Raw genomic sequence first — 22,596 nt, 5'->3', positions numbered from 1 at the left:
TATGTTACAAAACTAAACTGTCCAGCATGTCTCAGTTTGTAAACCCACCTGGGAGGTACACCTCCAGATGACCTTTAACCCACCTCCAGATGAACCCTTCCCCCTACATAAGACCACCCAATCGGCTACTGAGGAAGAACTGGCCCCTCTTCAGTGCTTCCTCCTTATCTTCCTGTATTGTCAGGGCTTGGCAACGGCGAAACTCGCGAGCCACGGCACGACGATAGTAATTACGGTCAGTGTACTGAAGGTGACGCCCTGCACGGAGCAGCGCCCGGTACAGCTCCAGCACAGCACTGCGAGACCAGCCGCCCATTAGGGACCACACATAGAGAGGGGGGGCACCCTGGTCCTTGGGAAAAGAAAAGCAAGAATTATTTTAGGACTAGCATTAGTAGACTGCAAAGTTGCATCAGTTCTTAATGAAATGAGTGGGTGAAAAAAAATGGGTGGGTGACATGACAACCACATCTAAATTATTAGAAAAGTCATAGGGGAGATTAAGATTAATCTGATCATCATGGCAGATCTGTGGATAGATGTTAGCAGTATGAGGTGGAAGAATGTGAGGAGGCAAAGGCGGAGAGTATGGGTGGGAAGAGAGAACAACAGTTTGCTGCTTGTACAGGGAGTGAACAGGTAGTGAAAGGCAGGTAGCGTTACTACCTGCCTGTCACTCTTGGCTAGTGATCACTCTGCTTTAAATGAGAAAGTTAAACAGTAGCTTAGTATTCCATGGTGCAGGAAAGTAACGTTGTGCCACTGTCCATCCATGACCAATGGTTCAGTTATTTTGTTTATCAGATCTCTGTCTTGAAGAGACTGGACGATAGATTAACGTTACATTTACAAGCACCTCATCTTTAGCGCAGAAACCTGCTCCTTTAGCCAGTCTATATTTTGTCGCACTGAACAAATGGCTCGCTCTCAAAAGCATTTCCGACACGGTGTCAGCTGGTAGGCACTGTAGCGTTAGCTGTTAGCAACCATGCAAATGTGACAACTGTGACAACTAACGCCAGCTAAACACCGTGGCCCATTAACTTCATGACTTTCAACGACTTCTATGTAACTATTGCCTCTGGAAATGTAAAATACTGGAAGCAGAACCTAACGAGGTTCAGCTGTCTCTAGAAAATGGCTGGCTCAACGGAAAGTCATACATCTCTTGACTAGCTTGTTAGCTAGACATGCTAACTAGCTGTTAGGCTAGGAAAGCGCTGACCTTACCTTTAGCCAGCCTTATTGACAAGACACTTCGTAAAAATGTGCGGAATACAGAAATGAAGCAAAGACACAAGTCCACACAGAAAAGAAACACGAGCCAACCTACGTTTCAGAAATTAGAGCAAAGATTTTTTTCTTCAAGCAGAGGTAGGGCTCTGCTCAAGCCGGGGGTCAGACACGACAGTGCAAACCGGAAACTAAAAGATCTCACATACTACATCCGGGTTATTATCATGTTGTCATTATCATTGACTGTATATGAAGCGGTTGCGATATGTTTGTAAATAGTCCCTTTTACAGCAAGATGTTGCACTATTTTTTTTATAATAATTACCTATATTCCAGATCTGATTGATTATATTCAACAGATTAAGAAATAATATTAATTATGTTTATACCTTTATGATTAACTTTTATGGCGATAGGACTTGAGCTGCTGTAGTCGTTATGCTGTTTATCAAAAATAATGTTTCAACTTAAAAATCAAGCTATTTTCAGTGCTGGCGTAATGGTATTAATTTGATATTAAGTGGCCACATTCAATTCACAGGTCAGAGAGGTTCAAATCTGTAGTGCACGTATTGTTGGACTGGCAATGTTGTATTATATTTAGAAACAACTTTACAAACTGAATTTCATGTTAAACATGTATTATTAATAGTATTTCTAACTTGTCGTTGATACATTGTATTTATTAACATATTGGGTCAGTTTTGTCCAGAAACTCTTTTGTGAGATGCTCTCTTTTTAATGCATGTGTGTGGAAAATCTGTCTGTGGAATTCTTAACCACTAAAAGAATTTGGCCCGGAACATTATATTTGCCTGCCATATGATCTGAACATGACACCAACTGAAACCTTGTAATGTGAGTGAGAGCGAGAGTATTCTGATTCTGATTCTTTACAAACAGCAGCTGACAAATTCTGCACAGCACAGTAAATCTTTAATATACACTGTAAACTGCGATAAATTTCTTTACCAGTCTCACACTGTGCTATAATCCATCATCTGAAATTAAAATCCTACATTTAAACACACATTTAAGCTTCCCTCTGGCCTGAGACAAACAAAATCCATCCAGACAGTGCCTGTCTGTAGCATCCGTTTAAAAAGTCTTTATTATTTCATTAAAAAGAACAATGATGCATGATCCACATAACTTTCACAAAAATCCTTTACAAACAAAGATGTGACAGAAGTTAAACAAAACATACAGAAGAACAATGTAGAGAATTTTCTTACATAAAATAATACAATATGTCCAAGAAGTTTAACAAATCTGTTCCTTTATGTGGTCGTTGCAAAGTCTGAACAACTTCATACAATCTATACTGCTCAGCTAATTATTTTGCCAATGCTATTAATAAGTCCTAAAGAAATGAGGACATTGAAACAATCCATGTCATGCTTACAGTAGTAGTGCATTCTTACTTGGCAGCATATTGAAAATGTAGCTGTACCACTAAGAAGAGAAACCAAATCTTACTGTTCACAGTTTAACGATGAATGGTTTACTTCCGGTAATCTAATTTTTACCTACATTTATTTCTTTTTCTCTTTTTACAATGATGCATTTACAGTATGTTTCAGAGCCAAAACACAACATTTCTGAATATTTTACCTTGGCCCAATTATTATTTTACTTCTAGTGGCCTAAATATCTATGGAAGAGTTATAATCAGGGCATGTACTTTATTCCTTTCATCCTAGGAATGATATGCATATCTCTGATGTCATCATGCTGAAGTAGCCAACACAAGTAGCGCTCTGTCCCCATGCCCCATCCACTGGTGAGGAGTGGTTTCATTTGCCGCATGTTTATGTACCATTTGTAGGACTGCTCTGGCACTGCATGGTGCCTGAGGGCCTCCTGTACCATTACAGGGGTGGAATGACGTTCACCAAGACCCACAGTCTCACCCAGCCCGAAGAGAAGGTCAGCAGCTTTGGCTTTGCTCCGCCCAGTACTTTCCACATATGCTTGGTAGAAGGGGACTCCTAGATGGTCCATCTCAGTCAGCCAGACAGCACCACCATATTTCTCTATCAAGACCCGTTCTCCTTTGCGTGTTAGTTTTCTGCCAAACTGGGGCTGGCCATCTTGGACCCACTCAACGCAGTCAGCAGAGGGCATCATGGGAATGGCCTGGTCTAGAGGAACTCTTGGTAGTGGGGTCTTTCCATCCAGCTTACTCAGCATGGCTGTGACATGTTTAAGTGTCCCAGCAGTGTCGAGGATCTTATCAGAGTGATTCTTCAACATAGACTTGGTGAGATGAGCCACATATCCCTCCGCAATGGATATGGCATTGTCCATGTCACCCAGCAATTCACACTCCACGTGGTAGAACTGATTCAAGTGTGTGGCATCAGGATCTTCCCCTCTAAAGCTTGGAGATATGTAATATGTCCCTGGCAGGTTCTCCTGGAAACGAAGGAAGTATTCAAGTACAAATTGCATTGAGTCAGCCAGGTAGACATCCTGGCCCAGCAGATTAACAGAAACTGGCTCTGAGTCTGATCCCAGACCCATAGGTGAGGAGATGGTGTCAGTGGTTAGAGGGGTTAGAGCATAGGAATAGTGGCAGGAATTGTGGAAATATTCCACTGTGCTGTGGAAAAGAGTGTTTTGAATCTGGAACAGGTTGCGATACCACTGGCTCTTGATGGCAAGAGTGGGGTGAGACAGAGGTTCTTCCCATGAATGAGGAGGCCTGCACTGGGTAATTTTTGAGTGGATCGTTTTGAGGGCCTCAGGATCAGCAGCTGGGCCATCCAACGATGACACATACCCAGGGTAGCTTTGGCAGCATTCTGGCTGCATCTGAGCAAGGTTAGTGCCATCAGGTGAAGGTAACAGAGGGATCAGCTTGGCATGGGCATAGTCAATCTCAAAGCCCTCAAAGATCAGTGCAATACCTCGAGCTCTCATTCCCTCTTTAAGTAGTTGGGCAACTTTATAAGTGGCTATGATCAGAGCTTTGTAATCAGCTTCTTCAAGTTTGAAGATATCACTGGAAAGTGGCTTGCGTGGCACCACAACAGTTAGTCCAGGAGAGTTTGGATATGGTGTGAGGAAGGCCACATGCTCACTGTCTTCCCACACTCTCCACTGTTGTTGCTGTCCACGCACAATGCGACTGAACAGGTCATCATTGGAAGCATCTCCAAAAAAGTCAAAACAAGAGGGTGCGTTTGGTGTTGGCAGTTCACTTCTAATCCTGGCTTGAACCTGGGCCAGTGCTTCATCATCCCAGCAAGGGCCACTTTTTGAGGTGCAATAGCCTGGATCATGAGTGTGGAATTCTTCTTCATGGGCAAGATGGGGCTGCCATTTTGGCTCTAGGCCATGAAGTGGGAGAAGCCTGATTTGTGCTGCCTGTCCAGATGTCGGATTGAAAACCAAAGCACAGCGCTGCACCCCCAATCGCTCACATAGCAAGCTTGACACAGCCCTTGCTCCTTGTAGCATTGCCACAAAATCAGGTGTAGCCAACTGGAAGATGCTGCTTGCCCCATTGAGAGCTTTTCTGGTCAGAATGGCTGACCCAGGGATCCAGGGCTTGGGATTAAGGTAAGCAACCAGCTCATCCGTTTCCCAGATTACATTAGAGAAACTCTTCACGGGCCTCAGGACTTCTGCCCGTGGAATGCCATTTATCATTGAGGCAACAAAGATCACACCAGAATTTGTTTCAATGATGGCATCACCTTTAATGTCCACAGCAATGATTCCTGCACAGATCCCATTCAGATTTTCAGCCATCACTTCTCTACATGCCTGCCTAAGGCTATAGCCTTTGTAATGGTACAGACTGGCTATTTTCTGTGCAACTGTGTGCCTCAGAAATACATCTCCATCTCCAGAGCATGTAATAGCTACCTTGTCATCAGCATATATTCCTGCTCCTACTACTGCTGTATCTCCAACTCGCCCTTTCAGCTTTCCAACTAACCCTCCTGTGGAGGTTGCAGCAGCCAATCTATTCCAGCGATCCAGGGCCACAGCTCCAACTGTTTGAGGGTGATTGTTTTTTGAGGTATTTCTACCACTAAGTTTTGCAGTTAACTCTCTGTAACGTATATCAGTGTAGAAATACTCAGGTCCAACAGGCTTCTCTTTCTCCTCCAACCCATGCAAAAACTCCTCAGCTCCATCTCCCACAATGAGTGAATGTGAGCTTTTCTCCATGACACATCTGGCTGCTTTAATTGGATTCTTCACACTTTGCACACAAGCAACAGACCCTGATCTTGATGCACTGCCATCTACAATGGTTGCTTCCATTTCATTTTTGCCATCTTTGTTAAATACCGAGCCTTTACCTGCATTGAACAGGAAACAGTCCTCCAAAGCTTCCACTGACCTCTGAACTGAGTCCAGACTCCTGCCACCTTGTTGAAGCTCTTGGGATCCAAGGGTTAAGGCCGTCTGTAGAGCAAACTCAATGACACCAATCACGTCAGTGTTCAGCATCATGTCCTCTCCTGCGCCACCATGGATGACAAGAGTGTAGTCTGGACTCATGCCAGAGGTGGAGTCAGCAGCATTTTTGCCATTGTCTTGGCTCTCTGAACAGTGATATGTCTCTACATTTGTTTTGTCAGTTTGACCCTGTTTCAGTAGACTCTCCAGAGCTCCCATTTGGTGTGCAATCGCATATCGTACAGCTAGAAGCATAACTAACTTCAGGTTTTTCTTCAGGCTGTCTTGAAGTTTCTCCAGTGCCAGAGCAAAGCTCCCTTTCCCATTTAGCACAATGCGAACCTTGTCTCTCTTCCCAAGATAGGTTACAGCAAGCTGATCTTGGGCATAAACATTTCCAACTCCACACTCCACACCCTCCATCAGATCCGTGCCTGTTAGGTACACAGATGGACATCCGAAAGGGTCCAGGTACTTCTTTAATGGGTTGTCAGATGGCAATGATCGACGCAGGGCGGCTATATGGGGACCAACACCTTGGCCATTTTTGGTGTTTCTTATAAGACTCTTATGCTCCAAAAATGCAACATGAAACAGGTGTAGATGGTCTTTAGTGTATTGGATACTGTTATCTGGACCAACGCAGGATGCCAAAGCACCTAATAACTTTCGAGAATGCAATGTGAGTGAGTATGTAGGATCACACCGGCCATGTTTGTAGTGACGCATATGGGTAGGTGTGACCAGGATGTGACTGGCAGCAGATTCCCCAAGAGTCTGCCTCAGGGAAAGCTGTAAAGAAAAGTTGATCCAAGCATCATACAGGCCCCTGTGTCCTCTGAGAGTAGAAAACACATCAGGATATGAGGACACATCAAATGTGAGAACTGGGTGTATTGCTTTTAAGTTAGAGCTTGGTTTGGGTGTATTTATGCCCTGCAAGGGGAATGTTAAGGAAGTTGGGAAAACAGAATTAACACTGTTTACTTTGACAGACCCATTCATACTTTCTGTGTCAGTATGGACTAGGTTTAAATCAGCGGTTTCTGACAAATTGTACACACGCTCAGTCACAAGCCCAGCCACCATCCCATCCACAGCACTGTGTTCAAACACCATCCCGGCTGTGCTGTCCTTGAAGACCACCAGGTTCACCACCTGTCAAAAATAGAAACAACAAATATTTGCTTGGGTTTCAGTCATCATTTCAATTGCAATAAAACTATTTGTTTCTCTTTCAGCAGAAAAACTTTTCACATTTTGTGCATTTTTATGCCATTATTTGTTAGTTCAATAGAATGACAGACACACATGTGTGTGAAAGAGGTAAGGAATCTTGGCTTAGCTTAAAATCCTCATCAAGATTCTGTCTAGTACCTTGTCATAGTATCTCAGACGTGGACAGTCTCCTCCTCCTCCCAGCCTAACTGCATTGAGGATATCAGCCAGTTGAGACGGTGCATCGCAGTCATCCAGACAGAGTGTAAGTACAGCACTCTCCATCAGCACCAGTGATGCTGCTGCATCCCCTCCTTGACTCAGGATTTCTTCTCTGGTGGTTGCCCAGGCTTTACGCTCCAGAGCTGAGAAGCTGCAAATGATAGAGGGATCATTCTGTTTTCCTGCTCTGGGTTGGTCCATCACCTGAGCCAGCTGGTTGTAGATGTCAATGAAAGATCGCGCAGAAACTGGCCCACCAGTGCTGGGACGCCACAGTATGTCAACAGGGAACACTCCTCCTACACAGGCAATGATGGCGTGTAGGCTATCAGGATAGAGCTGGAGATAACAAAGCTGCAGATTAAAACCAGTATAGGTCTGACCTTTTGAAAATTGAAAACCTCTAACTTTTCATTTTAGTTCTAGAAATCTCTGTCTGTAATCTCACCTTAATCTCATCTTGGCACCTGCCAGGAATTCGACTGGCAGCGAATACCTCAGACTGCTGTGTGCGCTCCATTGGCACATTGCCCTCCAGTAACAAGGGCTCACTGTGTAGCTTAGCTGCTGCCCAGAGCAGAGCAGCTGCTCTCCCCAGCTGGGTACATCGCTTTGCTTGGGAAGGAAGAAGAACAACAGGTAGGGCTGTGGAGGTAGGCAGGGGGTCAGCACAAGACAGCAGACCTCTCTTGAACTGCTCCGTCACCCAGTTCTCTTGGCCAGCAGCAGTGGTTGCTAATTTTTGATGGCCTTCTTTAAGGAGCTCCCTCTGCTGTTCTATTGTACTTTTGAACTCAGAGTAAAGGTCAGGACTCAAAGTGAGCTGCAGGACACGGCTCACTTCTTGCAAGGTAACATCCAACTGTGGAACAGGGTAGTTAAGAAGGGCCATCCTGTTGATATGTAGGAGGCTGTATAGAGAAGGCAAAAAGAGAAAAAGAATCTGTGGTAAATCCAAGTACTATGTTTGTGTTCTTTTCAATATTTATGTAGCAATGACTATAAAGTGAACAAATACAGAGCTAGTAAAGATAAAAAAACAGTTGTTTTCAGAATGTAGAGCTTTAAGGCTATGGCCCAATCATGGCTCAAAATGGCAAGGTCAAACAGCCCACTAATTTAAAGGGACTGAAGTTTGAGATCTCATGACTTTGGTGATCCTCTGACATTTTCTCTAGCACCACTAAGTTTTTTGTGTGAAATGCCTCAACAAATGTAGGTTATTGCCACAAATCGCAGTCATTGGGTCAGATGTTTTTTAGTTTTTCCAGCACTGGGACTATGATTAAATAACTACAAACTAATGGTATCCTCATCAGCCTGCTCTTTGTGTTTTTTAGCATGCTAACATGAAAAACTAAATAACTAGATGAGGAAAATAATAATTATTACCAGCTACACATAAGCACATTAGCATTGTGATTCTGAGCATGTGGATGTTCGCACTTAGATCAAAGCATCACTTGAGCATACATATATACACACACACAAACTGGTACAATGCAACATACCACTATCAATAATATAGCAATATATGGGCAATATATACAGCAAAAGCCCTTTTCATTCCTGTATGTCTCCTTCAAATGATGTCCAATCCCTTCTCACGTGAGTGGAACCAATAAATCAGTTATCTGGTTTATGCTAAAGGTACTGCTGTGTCTGACAGAGGTCTCTTTGTGTGTTAATGTAGATGCAGTGGAATGTACCCAGGTATTAATTCCACGTGAGACAATCCCCCTGGACTCAGTAATCAGTAATGACTGATAACTAAGTTCATCTGCTCACACGTGAAAGCAGTTACTCCCTTTTCACCACTCACCACACCACACCACGCAAAACTACAGCTTGACGTCTTTTGCCACTGGTTGTCAAGGAAATACATCCCTCACTGTAGGAATGCTGGAAAATTAGATTTCTCCTGATTTGTCTCATTAGTTCGAGTCATCCACACACTGCTGGCTGTCTGAGGATGAATTCAGGTTCTGCAAGAACGCTGGTCTTGTGATTCCAATCACCCGATTTACCAAATACAAGCTGTATCAGTACCACTACTACTGTATTACATGATGCATAAGGTTTAACCATTTAAGACAATCATCATGACAGGCAAACAAAACACATTCAAAAATGTTTTGCTTCTTCTCTTGTTTTATTATTTCAAAGCCCTAATTCAGTCAAGGTACAATAACTGTCAAAAACCTTGACAGCAACATTTATTTCCAGAAACAAAATTCTAAATACACAGTTTAAGCAACAGAAATGGTTGTCAGCAATCAATCAATCAATGGTTTACATTTGAGAAAACTTTCCACTAATTAAATAGCATCTCTCTCTCTCTCTGAAAATTGTCAGTGGAGTAACATGAGTTAATAGGGAATTGTTCCGAGCAGCAATGCTAATGTATTATTTGTGCTTATTATTTTTCTCCATTTTAAAACTATTCCTAAGACAAGAAATCACCAAAACTGATAAAAATTAAGGTCTGCTTTTTTCAGTTTGGTCTTTAATTTAGTTATAGATCCTGTGTCTATAACATTGAGCTTTCCTTGAGGATTGACACAAGTGAATACATCATTACAAATCCACAATTTCATTTCCACATTATTCATACATGTTTAAAAAATATCAGCTTACCTCAATGTGGGAATTTCTCTGAGATCTGACCAGTTGGTGGGATGGTAGAAGAGTCAATGGGAGGAAAGCTTGGTTGGACCACAAACACATGGGTGTGCCAATAATATAGAAGTAGTGACTCCAATTAAGCAATTGAGTTTCTTGCGCCCCACACCCACCCCCACCCTCCATGCCCTCTCTAAAATGTCTCTTTCTGTGTCTGCCTCTTCCGCCTTGTCTCAGTTTTTGGTCTGCTTGGTTTCAAAAGTTTTGCATCCAAATGTGGAAGAAGTTCTCAGCTCTTTTAAGTTCAAGTGGCAGTGCCACAGTGTAGAAATAATTCATATACAATCTATAAGCTGTTAAATGTAGTGGGAAAAGTAGAGTATTTCCCTCTGAGATGGGGTCGAGTGGAGAAGATAAAGTAGCAGCAAATGAAATTATTCAAGTAAAGTACAGTACTTACTGTACTTACTTACATACTTCAGTACAGTGCTTGAGTATCGGTACTCTGTTACTTTCCACTGCTGTTCACACAAGTGAACAGTAAAACAGTTTGTATACTGAAACACCACTTGGTGGTGCTAAGGAGAAGCACACCAGCAGGAGGTATGACAGAGACTCCTACTGGAAAAGCTGCTGCAGTCTTTTAGGTTGCAGGCATAAATTACACAAAGCTGAGTTGTAGTCCAAAAATTCTGACCTCAAAAAAGCCTCTGTGATTGCTTTTTTTCTTGTTCATGTTTAACTTTGACAAATTTCACCTGTTAATTGTTTGCACAACAGAATATGTTTGTAGTTTCAACAAGAAGCAGGAAATCATTTCTGCCTGTTGCCATCAAATTACTGAACTCTGTACTGTAATGGACTCATGGACATACATTTCCCTGGAAATGTATAAATGTATAGATATATGTAAATATTTGATATTTTATTTTATTTATTTATTTATTTAATGTTACTGTCTTTCATTTGCATTTTCTTAGTCGGGTGTAAGTAGAAAGAATTTTCCCTTTGGGATAAATAAAGGAATTCTGATTCTTATTCTGATTAAACCCATAAATGATTCCTACAGCTGTAGTAGGACTACACAGCTTTGACTTTTAAGGCTCCGTATTTTTCATGCCCTTTTACTTTATATCCTTAGTACATGTTATCATCAGGTGTCACAGGTCACTATTTCATCAGTATCCCAATCATGAACCCAAGTTTGTTTTTTAATCAGTTCCTGAAATCCAGCTCACTATACATATATTTACAAACTGATAAAACAGTGTAGACAGAAGGAGAGAGACAGAAGTCTTGAATTGAATTGAATTGAATTGAATTGAATTAGCCTTTTAGTTATTTTCTTTTCAACCTATTTTCTAGATGAATGGAAATGAGTTAAGGAAAGAGTTACCAGAAGTGAAATTCAAGTCATACACAATAAGTCTGAGTGTGTGTTAGAGGAAATTGGAGTCACCAGCTCCACATCATGAGAACAAATTTGTATGGGAATGACAACAGTTCTCTCTGATGACTCCTTCTCAGATGCCAGACCTAATGTCCAATAAATTTTTAATTAGACATGAGATATTGTAATCAATTTAAAACATTCCCAGCATGTGAACAGTAATCTTTGAACAGTATATCTGAAAATATGGGAATTAGCATTTTGAAGAACTAAAATTTTGTGTAAAATACAAATAAATGATTAATTTGAAAATATCTCAATTAAATAGTAAAAATGAAAAGGAAATACACCTAATTATACCAGTCAGACATTCAGATTGGGCACTTCAAGCATTTTAAAACAGTTGAGCTGATCACATCTGCTCATCTGGATTCTCACCTTTGTCCACTGTAAGGCTCATTATGGGGAAAAAAAAGTAACCTACTATTAAAGAAAGCAAACGGTCATTACAGTCAAGGGAAGTCCAGGGAAGAAAAGTCTTAATGCATTCCATTCATGTTGACCTCATTAATACACAAAGAAACCTGTGTTACGCTCGTCAGCCCCTTGACCATGAGTCACAAACCTGGCTTACTATTTCAACTTATTGTACGTTTAAAAGACTGGACAAATTCTGTATACTGAACCTTTAAAGCTGCCAAATATAGTTACTTTCCCTATGACATGTAGTGCAGTAGAACAGAAGTTGAAACATCCTTATAAGCAAAAATATGAGTATTAAAAGCAAAAGTGGTCATTGTGCAGTAGCAGTTCTCACTGGACAGGAAGGGAAACCTGTAATCTGAAGAGCAGACTGGGGCTTGATACCATAGTGTTTAGTATATAAAGCACTTGAAAACATTGTGGAGGCTGGCTTGACCGCAGTGGCTTGATCCCATGTCGAAGCTGTTGCCATAATTTCACTCCATGCCAGTTGGTGGAGGTAACGTGTCGATTAGTAAACCAGAGAAGGCAGATAAATTGAGAACAAATAGCTGCACTTCTAAACATGGCAGCGCAAACTCAAGCTCTTGTCTCTGCAAAATGGCTTGCAAACCTTGTCAAACGCAATCTGGTCGGACCGCGTTTGCGGGTCCTGGATACGTCCTGGTACCTGCCTATGATGAAAAGAGACGCCAAGAAGGAATTTGCACAGTCTCACATCCCAGGAGCGTCGTTTTTCGACATCGACGAGTGCTCGGACAGGACTTCAAAGTTTGATCACATGCTCCCCACTGAGAAGTTTTTCGCCGATTATGTTGGGAGTCTGGGTGTTGGAAATGACAGCCATGTGGTTGTTTACGACGCCAGTGACTTTGGAGCATTTTCTTGCACCAGGGTTTGGTGGATGTTCCGGTTTTTTGGGCATCCTCAAGTGTCGGTGCTGAACGGTGGGTTTAGGAACTGGGTCAGAGAGGGCCATCCAGTTACAGGGGCGTACACCAAACCTGATTCAGCCAGCTTCACCGCCACTGTGAGCCACCCCTCCTGGGTGAGGTCCTTTGAGGACATTACAAACAACATTGCAACTCAGGAGTTTCAGGTGGTTGATGCGAGGCCCCATGCGAGGTTCCGCGGAAGAGAACCAGAACCAAGAGAGGGTAAATCCAACTAGATTCAAATGTAAAACTTTCAAATTCATTATCTTTAAAACTTTTTTGGGGAACTTATTTCTTCTTATGTGAAAATAGCCTCATTCTAATGCCATCTTGTGTAGGTTCAAATGTAGGGGGGAAAGGCTCAGATCAAAAGGTGTTGGCTCATAAAGTGATTGACTTCTGAAGAAAGCCCCGTGTTTTTTCTTTAACACCAAAATAGTCCTCCGTAAATATACTACAGACAAATTTTAATGTTAGACAAGCACGTCCTTTTTTCTCTACTACTTAAAGTAAGACACAATGAGAGAACAGGCTTATATATGACTGTGCAAAGAGGTAAACTACTCATTGTCCCACAGGTGTCCGCTCGGGTCACATCCCTGGCTCCAAATGCATGCCTTTCTTCGAGTTTGTTGATGATGATGGCATGATGCTCTCGACAGAGCAGCTGAAGAAGTTCTTTGAAGAGTCGCAGGTGGACCTGGATAAGCCCCTCTGTGGATCCTGTGGCTCGGGCGTGACCGCCTGTCACATGGTGCTGGCCGCCCATCTGTGCGGCGCCCCTGGAGCGGCTGTGTATGACGGATCCTGGTATGAGTGGGTCACCAGGGCTCCACCAGAGCATGTCGTCTCCGAGGTCCAGAGCCCAAAGACATGACTGAGATGAATTTACAAATCAGCATTAAACACATCACTTACTGTGTCTGACTCATTAATCACATCATTGATTCATCATAAGAGATGCATAATCAGAGATATTTTGACCTCAGAAATGAGTTTTAAGCCTTAAATCTTTGTCAGTGGAAGTATGGTAGAGGTAGAGGATTTTTATGTGGATTTAACACATAAGCTTTATATGTTTGACGATGGCATAAAAAGGAGGTATGGAGGCTGAACTCCTAAAAATGTATTTTTGTTGGCTTTAAAGAATTTTGTTTTATGTCAAAACATGTTGCCCTGAAGTAATTTCAGGAGACCTTAATTGCTGACAAAACTTAGTGCTGAATTATCATCAGCATATAAGCGGAAGAAGCTGCTATATTCTTTTTTTTTTTCTGTTTCATGTTCTTGTTTCTCTGGACCTCCCTTGACACCATTACATGAGAATAATACCATATTTTGTTTTTCAGCTCATGTCAGATCTGAATTCCAGCTAATTTGTGAATAGTAAAAGCATTCTTTTATTATCTAGTGCCTGCCTTTGAAGGACTGTAGATAATGGTGATGATTAAATAAATCTGTTATAGGATTCAAGGATTCAAGGAACTTTATTGTCATACCAGCTCACATTCACATGTTTATGGTACGAAATTAGGACTCAGGTCCCGGGAGCAGTAAGTAGACTATAAAAATATAAGAGTACGAGGTAATAGAATATAAGCTAAATAGAATATAAAATTATAAAACTAGACATTTAAATAAGCTAAGCATTTAAATAAGAAGCCGGTTTTAACATATAGCAGCCTAAGTATGCATGTGCAAGTGTGCGCAAGTGTGAGGTAGTTCAGAAAGTAGTTCTTAATATTGCACTTGTGGGTCCTTAATATTGCTGTGTATAATGAGTCTATATGTGTTTTCTTTAAATTCATGATATTTTTTTTCCAATTTGAAACCAAAGTGCATCTAAAGCACACTGAGAGCCTGTGTGCATCCTCCCTTACGCACAAACGCTGCTCCTGCGTTCAACTCTCCACCCTGAACGTTTCCCTCTAGCGCTCGCAGCTTGTATCTCACCACCAGAGCCTCGTCATGGCGGCACAGACCCGGGCGCTGGTGTCAGCTCAGTGGCTGGCGGATGCTGTCAGAAATAGTCTCGTCGGGCCAAAGCTTCGCATTCTTGACACTTCGTGGTACCTGCCGAAAACCAAACGGGACCCGAGAGCTGAGTTCATGCAGAAGCACATACCGGGCTCCTCGTTTTTTGACATAGACGAGTGCTGTGACAAAAACTCTGCCTTGGACCACATGCTGCCAACTCCCAGCCAGTTCTCACAGTATGTAGGAGACCTGGGCATCGGGAACGACACGCATGTAATTGTTTACGACACCAACGACTTCGGGTCGTTCAGCTCGCCCCGGGTGTGGTGGATGTTCCGGCTGTTCGGACACAGTTCGGTGTCTGTGCTGGACGGTGGCATGAAGAACTGGCTTGCTAACGAGTATCCGGTAACATCTGAGTACTCGAAGCCGGAGTATCGACAGTTCAAGGCGACCGTGAATGAGTCGTGGGTCAAGAGCTACGAAGACGTGCTGGAGAACATCAGGACCAAGCAGGTCCAGACTGTGGACGCCAGGTCTGCAGGACGCTTCAGGGGGACAGAGCCGGAACCCAGAGACGGTGAGCAGGATGACAAGGTTTTAAATTAAAAAGCATGTTTGCAGTGAACAGAGGTCAGTAGCAGTGCGATGAACATCCCAATTACTGATAGTTTTATTGTGTAAAGTTGTTTAAAACGTGTAGTTGTATTTGCTGCCGTGTAGTTACATTGTCTAGTGCAATGTCAAGTGTGTTGTTAGTATTGGTAAGCTAAGTAGTTTTAAAAAAAATGTGCTCAAGGTCTACTTACTAGATTTCTTCCATGGCTCTCTGCCACATCTCATGGCCTTCACCAGCAGAGAGTGCTCAGGTTTAGCTGGTGAAGACCAGGAGATGCGGCTGAAGGAAGAAGAAAACAATAAATCTAGTAAGTGAATCATTAATTATTGTTTCATTTGCCTGTATCTCACTCCTCTGTCTCACCCTCACAGACACGCTGCCGGGACATTACCCCGGTGCCATCAACATGCCATTCACTTCTTTCATGGATGCCTCTGGAAAGGAACTGGGACCTGAGGCCCTGTCCAAGCTATTCAGAGAGGCAGGGGTCGACCTGGAGAAACCAATCTGGGCTACCTGTGGGTCTGGTGTGACTGCATGTCATGTTGTTCTGGCTGCTCATCTGCTTGGGCACCCTGGGGTGTGTGTTTATGATGGCTCCTGGTCTGAGTGGTTTAAAAGGGCATCTCCAGATCATATCATCTCAGAGGGAGAGGGAATGAAAGAGGAAAGGCAGTGAACTGCTAAAAGCAAAGGTGTCGTGACATTTTACAAGGACAAGTCGTGTGTTTATTAAAAAACTTAATTTCTAACTTAGAAGTTGCAAGTTTCAGCAGAAAACTTTAATGGAAATCTTCTCTATACTATGCAATGTCTAACTTTCCACTATGGGAAAGTTGCATATTTTTGAAAAGTTTACTTTGTCCTGAAATAACTTGTTTGCTTTTGTTTGTTTCCTGATATCACTATCATATATCGGAGTGTTTAAAAGGTACTATTATGGGATTAGCGTTAAGTATTAAGACAGGGTTGTTTAGAAGAAATGCACTTTCTTGATAGGAGGTCATATGGATATATTTCATTAATGTTACAGTATACAGAGACTTATTATCCTAATTTTTTTCTTATGCTACATAGAGGTAGGGTGTCACATCTTTTCCTTTAAAATGGCTAACTCATGACATGGAAGGAAAATTTCTTTAGTCAATAACCTGAAATGTAAATGTTTACCTTTTCTAGCAGGCCATGGAAGTCAGAAGGGCAGAATACTGCAAACAGAAAAAGTATTGATCAACCAAGTCTCCCTCATAATCCATGGGATTTTATATTGTATATCTTTATTTCAGACTCAAGGTCCATAGGCAAGGCGAACACAACAACAGACACACAACACATATAATAAAAGGGAATAAAGCTAAAAAAAAAAGGAAGCCATTTTAGTGTACTTCTTTCAGTCTTATGCTGATTTTGATCGAAGTAAAAATGTTTTGGATGTTGTATTTTCACTTCATAACATTTTTGTTAGTTTCAAAGTTACGTGCTGAAAAAAAATACTACTCAGTGTTAAAACTGTGGCAGACAATAGACCTACAAAAAGGCTGCAGCTTTACCGAGAATCAAAAAAAAAAAAAAAAAAAAAAAGTGATGCTGACGCAGAGGAAATCAAAACCAGTTCAGTCCGGTTCCTGTGCTTGATTTGGGGTGTCTGGCAAGATGCCCGATTTTCAAACCAAAGTTTATGTATTTTGGCTTTTGCTATGCCACGTTGGTACTATGTGCAATATTTACCTCTTTAGCTCATATGGGGCTGGAAATGGCAAGTATGTGAAAAACTGTTTCGAAAAAAGCAAGTTATTAGATATCCTAACCACTGTTTATGATGTCAGCTGTTGCTATGTTCCACTGAGGTAAAAAGAAACTTGTTAGAGAACAGAACTAAAGATCCTTGCCGCTGGTAAAAAGAGAACAAACTACTCATTTTAAACAGTTCTGTTTTTTCCTGTGGACTTTTAGTGTACTGTACCTGCTTAAAATAAATCAAATATCCCACTTGTTGACTGACAGCAGCTTTATCAGTGTGTGTGTCTGGCCCTCACCAACTGATGCACAAGTCATCTTCACAAATGTGTAATGTATAAACTGTCAATAGTACTTCATGCTTGCACTGGGCGGGTATTTCTCTGAAGTCTATAATACACATAGGTCACACAACTGGAGGAATTACTACACATTATTGTATCTTTGTGAAAGTAGGCTTTTACCAATAAATTATAAGTTGTAAAGCTGTCAGACAAGACTACATTTTTCACACTGAACTTGCTTTTAACTTTGACCTCTCCCAGCATGTTCCCCTGGGGGTTCAATAAAGGATTATTTCATTAAACGTAATGACTATTGTTCAGTATTAAATAGTATGTAGTAATATTATAAACTCAAAACAGGTTGGTATGAAAAATAAACAAACAATAAAAAGGGTACTGGAAGATGGTTCGTTGAGGAGAGATGAGTCAAAATGATTCAATCACCCGAAAGCGTGATTTCCCAAGTATGAATGCCACAACAAAGATGGCCGCCCATCTCTGACGGAATTCACTCGGTTGTCCCGTATACTGCCTGAAGGTCCTAACGAAATAAACAAATTGGGGTCCTTTCTTGCTAGCTGTCGAAACGGTGTTACGAGTCACATTGTTTTACTCAACTGTGGTAAATTGTCAAAAATAACACCAGTATATATCGATAAGAGTGCTTGAGGAATGTTTATAAAAGTGAAGTTTTATCCAGTTTGGTCATTTAAGCCCTAATTGGCCCAGTAGTTTTGGTTTTGAACGTCGAAAGGGTGTGTTATTTCTGTCGCCATCAAAACAGCAGTAACGTTAGCTTTAGCGAAGCAGTCAAGCTAACATTAGTCTTCAGACCCGAATAATTCTGATATCCCTCCACATAGACCAAGAGGTAAGTTGAACAGAGAAGATGCCGTGTTTCGTTTGTTGGTGTGGCACATTTTGTCTATTTTTTACAGAATTTTACTTGCTATATTAACCTTGTGATTTCTACCAATGTTATAAACTAACAATGCAAGACGATATCGGTGATATTTCCCAAATAGCCAACACGTGCTGCAGTTTTCAGAAGAAACATTTGGAGCTATGTATTTGAACAGCTTGGATCTTATAATTAATCTGTTGTTGGGGTTGGGTTGTTTTTCCACAGGGAGGCGTTGATGAGCAACAATGTCTGGCATCGCTCTTAGCAGACTGTCCCAGGAGCGCAAAGCCTGGAGAAAAGACCACCCATTTGTAAGAAGTAGCATGGAGCTCCTTAATCAGTATCAGTTTTTACCTCATGTCTACGAGATGTATATTCTAACAGTTTGCATTACTGCTGACACAACATAGATTAGAATTTAGCTAATCAGGACTCAGGTTGCATTGTGATGTTGTGCGTAGAAGAGCTTAAGTTGGGGCAACTGAACTGAAGAAGCCTCTTGGATGAGAGGTGATGTTCAGTTGACCCAGCTTAAGATCTTCTAGGCAGGATGACTGAGAATCTACACAGACATTGTGATGTTTTGTGTTTTTTGTAACCCACACAGGGTTTTGTTGCTGTTCCCACTAAGAATCCTGATGGAACAATGAATCTGATGAACTGGGAGTGTGCCATTCCAGGGAAGAAAGGAGTAAGTTTCCTTCTGGCACAGAGTTAGTTCCTGTTTAGATCAAGCTAAGAACAACACAAAGATATGATAATTAAGGTCAATCTTTTGTCATCACTTTATGTTTTGTCAGAGATGTACAAAAGCAATTGTTTCCTTATCCTTTCATTAGACCTTGTGGGAGGGAGGACTCTACAAACTCAGAATGCTGTTCAAAGATGACTACCCCTCCTCACCACCCAAATGTGAGTACCACTCACTACTTGCTACATAGTTTGAGTTTTTGCAGAAGGGCAGACATTTCCATAGAGATAAATAAAAGAGAAAAAGATCAGGAAATAAGATTTTTGATAAGAAATTTGTTATACCGTCCTTCAATCAGGACACCACCTTGTGTAAACAATGAACCCTGAGCCAAAGATGGCAATGTCTTCAAATATATGTTTTTATGCAGTCCGTCCAAAAATGCCATTCTTTGAGAGACTGCACTTGGATTTTGTGAATGTGGACAATTTTCTTTTTTTTATTAAAAGATAATTTGTATTTAGTACCCTGTCTTGTAAAAATAAATGATGCTTACAGTAGAGGATCATTTTATAGTCTGCTGATCCACCTTATTTAGTGCAGTGAGGAATATTGCTCTATTTGTTATGGGAAAAAATTACAGATCCTCTTATGTTTTAGTGAGCAAAAGTTGTCCAGCAATGACTTCTTTTTTAAAAAAAACAAAAACAAAAAAAAACTGTATGGTACCATGTAATTTACATTTTCTGACTCATTTCCCACCAGGCAAGTTTGAGCCACCAATATTCCACCCAAATGTCTACCCATCTGGCACCGTATGTCTGTCGATCCTGGAGGAGGACAAAGACTGGAGGCCTGCCATCACCATCAAACAGGTCTGAACACACACACTTCCACAGCCTGTACTCTTAAGAACAATGGAGGTGGTTGGCTTACTTATTGACATGTTTACCATAGGTTTTTATGCAATTATGGTCTAGTTGAGAATTGTAATTATATGTTACAGTGACCGAACACAACATTTTTTGTATTGCATGGATCCATGAGGTGTAACTGCTGTAAAGAAATTAATGCACAACCAGACGGAGTTCAGATAAACCAACAGAGCGTCAGACTTCCTGTATTCTAACTGCAAGATTGTTGGCTGTATTTTCAGATCCTGTTGGGCATCCAGGAGCTCCTGAACGAGCCTAACATTCAAGACCCAGCACAAGCAGAGGCTTACACAATTTACTGGTAAGTGTGTCTGCATTGACGGCTTATAATTTTATTCAGAGGTCACAAAGTCAGGGCATTAATTGTCTGCAGAAAAGAAAAGTCATGTCACAGAGCAAAGGCAAGTCAGAACAAAAGAAGAAGAAAAAAAAATGTTTCCTTTTCTTCCAGGAGAATATATTATCTTTGAAGTGTGACCTCTAAATGCTGTGTAATTGACATTAGCGTGGTTAAAATGTCTTGTGTTTTTGTTTTTTAGTCAGAACAGGATGGACTATGAGAAGCGGGTAAGGGCACAGGCCAAGAAGTTTGCCCCCACATAGAGAGGAGAGCTGGCCTCTATCCCGCCTGAGCAGCCTGAACTGATGGAGGTTAGAAGCAGAAGGCAGGCAGCACCTGAAGGACCACTCCAATAAGAATCCAGTAATGAGTATTATTATACTACTACACAGGTGAAATGAGAGCCTGTTTTTCTTTTCTTTCTTTTTCTAAACAACAAAAATTCAATAAGATCATAATTTTGCCTGTCTTCAAGACATGTGTGCATTTTTATGCATAGCTGATGATCCTAGAACTCTGCTGTCAACACAACCTTTGCTATTTATAACTCTTGTATAATCCACTGTTTTGTCATGAGTGCTGCTAAGCTCACTCATGCCTCCATTAATACTGTAAGTCATGCTAATGTGCCGACAGAGCTGTAGAAAATAAGACCTCATGTCCAAACCACTCTCTTTGTAATGTTCAGTCGCTTGTGGCAGAGGAGGAGATTTTGCTTTTTCTTAACCCTCCATTTTTTTTAATCAAACCCCACAAGTATTGTAGATAGTGTTTCCTGTATGTGGGCGTGACCAGGGACAAAGCAGTCAGACATACAATGGAATTTAATCCTCGCGTTGTGCTCCTGATCCCACGTTTTGTTCCTGTTACATATCCGTCACAGCTGAGTTTCCAGAAAAGCGTCAAAATAATACAGTCCACTTGTCAAATTCGGGTAAAAGACAATCTTGGCACTTGTGTATTGGTCGTAAGCTAAACCCTGGCATTTAAGTAGGAAGGAAGGGAAGGGGAGAGTTACAGTTAGAAAATCAGGCAAAAGGGTTGGGGCTTTGCTCCCCACCAATGAGCTTAAATCATCCTTTATTGCAGTGGAAATAATATAACCTAAGTGTTAAGATTCTTTTTGTGAATCCAACTGGGAGTGACAATATTTGTTAGTGGCAGTGATGAGTTTGATGCACATTCAACACCAGCATGTAATCTGTTTCTCAAAATGTTATAGTATGAGTTAAAAGAGAAGTTTCGTAGTGAAAGTGACAAAAGCTGTCGCTGTTTGTACGTTTTGGCTCTCGAACGGTTCAAAGTAGCATATCATCACTCTGAGACATCTTGTCCAACAGTGCTTACAGAATGAATACAGACATGTGTAAATCAAATAGCTGTAAAATCTGGCAAACAAAAGCTGAAGGATCCTCATTGGAATGGCCTCTCTACCAGCAAAGTGCTTTTGAGAGTGAGCGAAGGCCTGAGATTTTTTTTGCCTCTGAATATATGAGTGCATGTACATAATATAAATAATGAAATATTGTGGAAGTTATGTTTTATATTGTTTTAGCCAGTTGACATTTGTGTGTGGTATTAAAACAAAGAACACAATAAATGGCATAAACTTGTGAAATAAAGTTGAAAAAAAGAACAAAATAATTTTCTGTGCATCTCTTTTTAACGTAACTCTAATTTTAATGGGAAATGTCCAGTGTTGACGTTACAGGTTGGTGGAGGTGAGGATACGTCCTTGAGACCTCACCCAGGATGAAATAAAGTTTTGAGTTTGGGAGGGTTGTGGGAAAGCTGTGAAATAACTGTTAGCATTTTAAATGCTGTTATGAATGTTAAAAAACTTTCCTGATCCTCCCGATCGCACACCTTTTTGGAGCAGGGTTCTGCTCTAGCAGTCAGCCACACAAAATAAAAATATGTCAGACAAATAAACAAGCTAAAGTTTATCACCAAGTGGTGAATTGGTCTGTTTTGTCTCTGTCATAAATGGCACGGTTTCTCTTTCTCCCTCTTTCTGAGTTAAATGCTGTATGGCCTATCAGTTTCATTTTTAGTTTTTGAATGTGTGCTGTGTAACTGTGAGCCGACTGCTTGGTGCTGAGCAGCTCGGGCACAGTGGGATTGTAAAGCTTTTTGTCTGAAAACATTTCCACAAAGAGCTGAAACTCGCTGCAAAACTGAGGGGAGCTGCAGATTCAAGTGAACATTCTGTCATCAGTTTGAGCGACTGCTTTCATGTGTTACTTTTACTTCGTTCAGATTTTTACTTAATGTGCGACCGGCTCTAAAGTGTGTACTGACTTGTGTGCTTTTGCAAACCCTCTGCAGTTTGGTTTTCACTTTCACAGGATATCAAAAGTAGTCATTTTCACAGGTGACCTTAAAGTGTGCTTCTGAAGAGATTGAGATTTCAGCCTGAATGTTATCTGGCAAATCATTCCTTTTCAATGTTTCCTGCTGTTGTCATTAAAGTAATTGTGCATGTGTGCTCTTTGTTTTTTTTTTTGCACAACAATCAGTAATCTGATCTTTTTTCTTGTTAACGGTTGGTGTTTGTTGTTTTTGTCTTCTTGTCCAGAAGTGA

At 41.2% G+C, this 22,596-nt stretch overlaps 5 protein-coding genes across 6 annotated transcripts; 3 read left to right on the top strand and 2 right to left on the bottom strand.

Moving 5' to 3' along the window:
- Positions 1 to 103: 103 nt before the first annotated feature.
- Positions 104 to 1,438, bottom strand: LOC124072729 (MIEF1 upstream open reading frame protein-like). Of its 2 annotated transcripts, none has more exons than XM_046414353.1 (2): positions 1,334 to 1,438; positions 104 to 352 (listed from the first exon to the last, which is right to left on the bottom strand). In XM_046414353.1, exon 2 carries the CDS (start codon positions 314 to 316, stop codon positions 104 to 106), a length of 213 nt encoding a protein of 70 aa, XP_046270309.1. In that variant the 5' UTR covers positions 317 to 352; positions 1,334 to 1,438. The 2 variants fall into 2 exon arrangements, with proteins under 2 accessions (XP_046270309.1, XP_046270310.1); XM_046414354.1 differs by having other exon boundaries at positions 1,231 to 1,340.
- A 752-nt stretch (positions 1,439 to 2,190) lies between these two features.
- Positions 2,191 to 7,454, bottom strand: si:ch211-256m1.8. The gene is made up of 2 exons (XM_046416375.1): positions 7,033 to 7,454; positions 2,191 to 6,813 (listed from the first exon to the last, which is right to left on the bottom strand). Exons 1-2 carry the CDS (start codon positions 7,294 to 7,296, stop codon positions 2,908 to 2,910), a joined length of 4,170 nt encoding a protein of 1,389 aa, XP_046272331.1. The 5' UTR covers positions 7,297 to 7,454; the 3' UTR covers positions 2,191 to 2,907.
- Positions 7,455 to 11,956: 4,502 nt separating this feature from the next.
- LOC124073854 (thiosulfate sulfurtransferase-like) lies at positions 11,957 to 13,993 on the top strand. Its single transcript, XM_046416385.1, has 2 exons — positions 11,957 to 12,747; positions 13,104 to 13,993. The coding sequence occupies exons 1-2, from the start codon at positions 12,156 to 12,158 to the stop codon at positions 13,400 to 13,402; spliced, it is 891 nt and encodes a 296-aa protein (XP_046272341.1). The 5' UTR covers positions 11,957 to 12,155; the 3' UTR covers positions 13,403 to 13,993.
- A 419-nt stretch (positions 13,994 to 14,412) lies between these two features.
- Positions 14,413 to 17,110, top strand: LOC124073853 (3-mercaptopyruvate sulfurtransferase-like). Its single transcript, XM_046416384.1, has 2 exons — positions 14,413 to 15,082; positions 15,493 to 17,110. Exons 1-2 carry the CDS (start codon positions 14,494 to 14,496, stop codon positions 15,798 to 15,800), a joined length of 897 nt encoding a protein of 298 aa, XP_046272340.1. The 5' UTR covers positions 14,413 to 14,493; the 3' UTR covers positions 15,801 to 17,110.
- A 576-nt stretch (positions 17,111 to 17,686) lies between these two features.
- LOC124073856 (SUMO-conjugating enzyme UBC9-like) lies at positions 17,687 to 22,496 on the top strand. The gene is made up of 7 exons (XM_046416389.1): positions 17,687 to 18,013; positions 18,272 to 18,357; positions 18,654 to 18,737; positions 18,886 to 18,958; positions 19,503 to 19,612; positions 19,894 to 19,973; positions 20,212 to 22,496. The coding sequence occupies exons 2-7, from the start codon at positions 18,292 to 18,294 to the stop codon at positions 20,273 to 20,275; spliced, it is 477 nt and encodes a 158-aa protein (XP_046272345.1). The 5' UTR covers positions 17,687 to 18,013; positions 18,272 to 18,291; the 3' UTR covers positions 20,276 to 22,496.
- Positions 22,497 to 22,596: the final 100 nt, after the last annotated feature.

The sequence above is a fragment of the Scatophagus argus genome, chromosome 16 (genome assembly GCF_020382885.2).
Source record: "Scatophagus argus isolate fScaArg1 chromosome 16, fScaArg1.pri, whole genome shotgun sequence".
In the NCBI taxonomy this organism is placed as follows: Eukaryota; Metazoa; Chordata; class Actinopteri; family Scatophagidae; genus Scatophagus; species Scatophagus argus.
The sequence above is the reverse complement of the archived record's forward strand: the minus strand, read 5'-3'. Positions and strand labels throughout refer to the sequence as shown.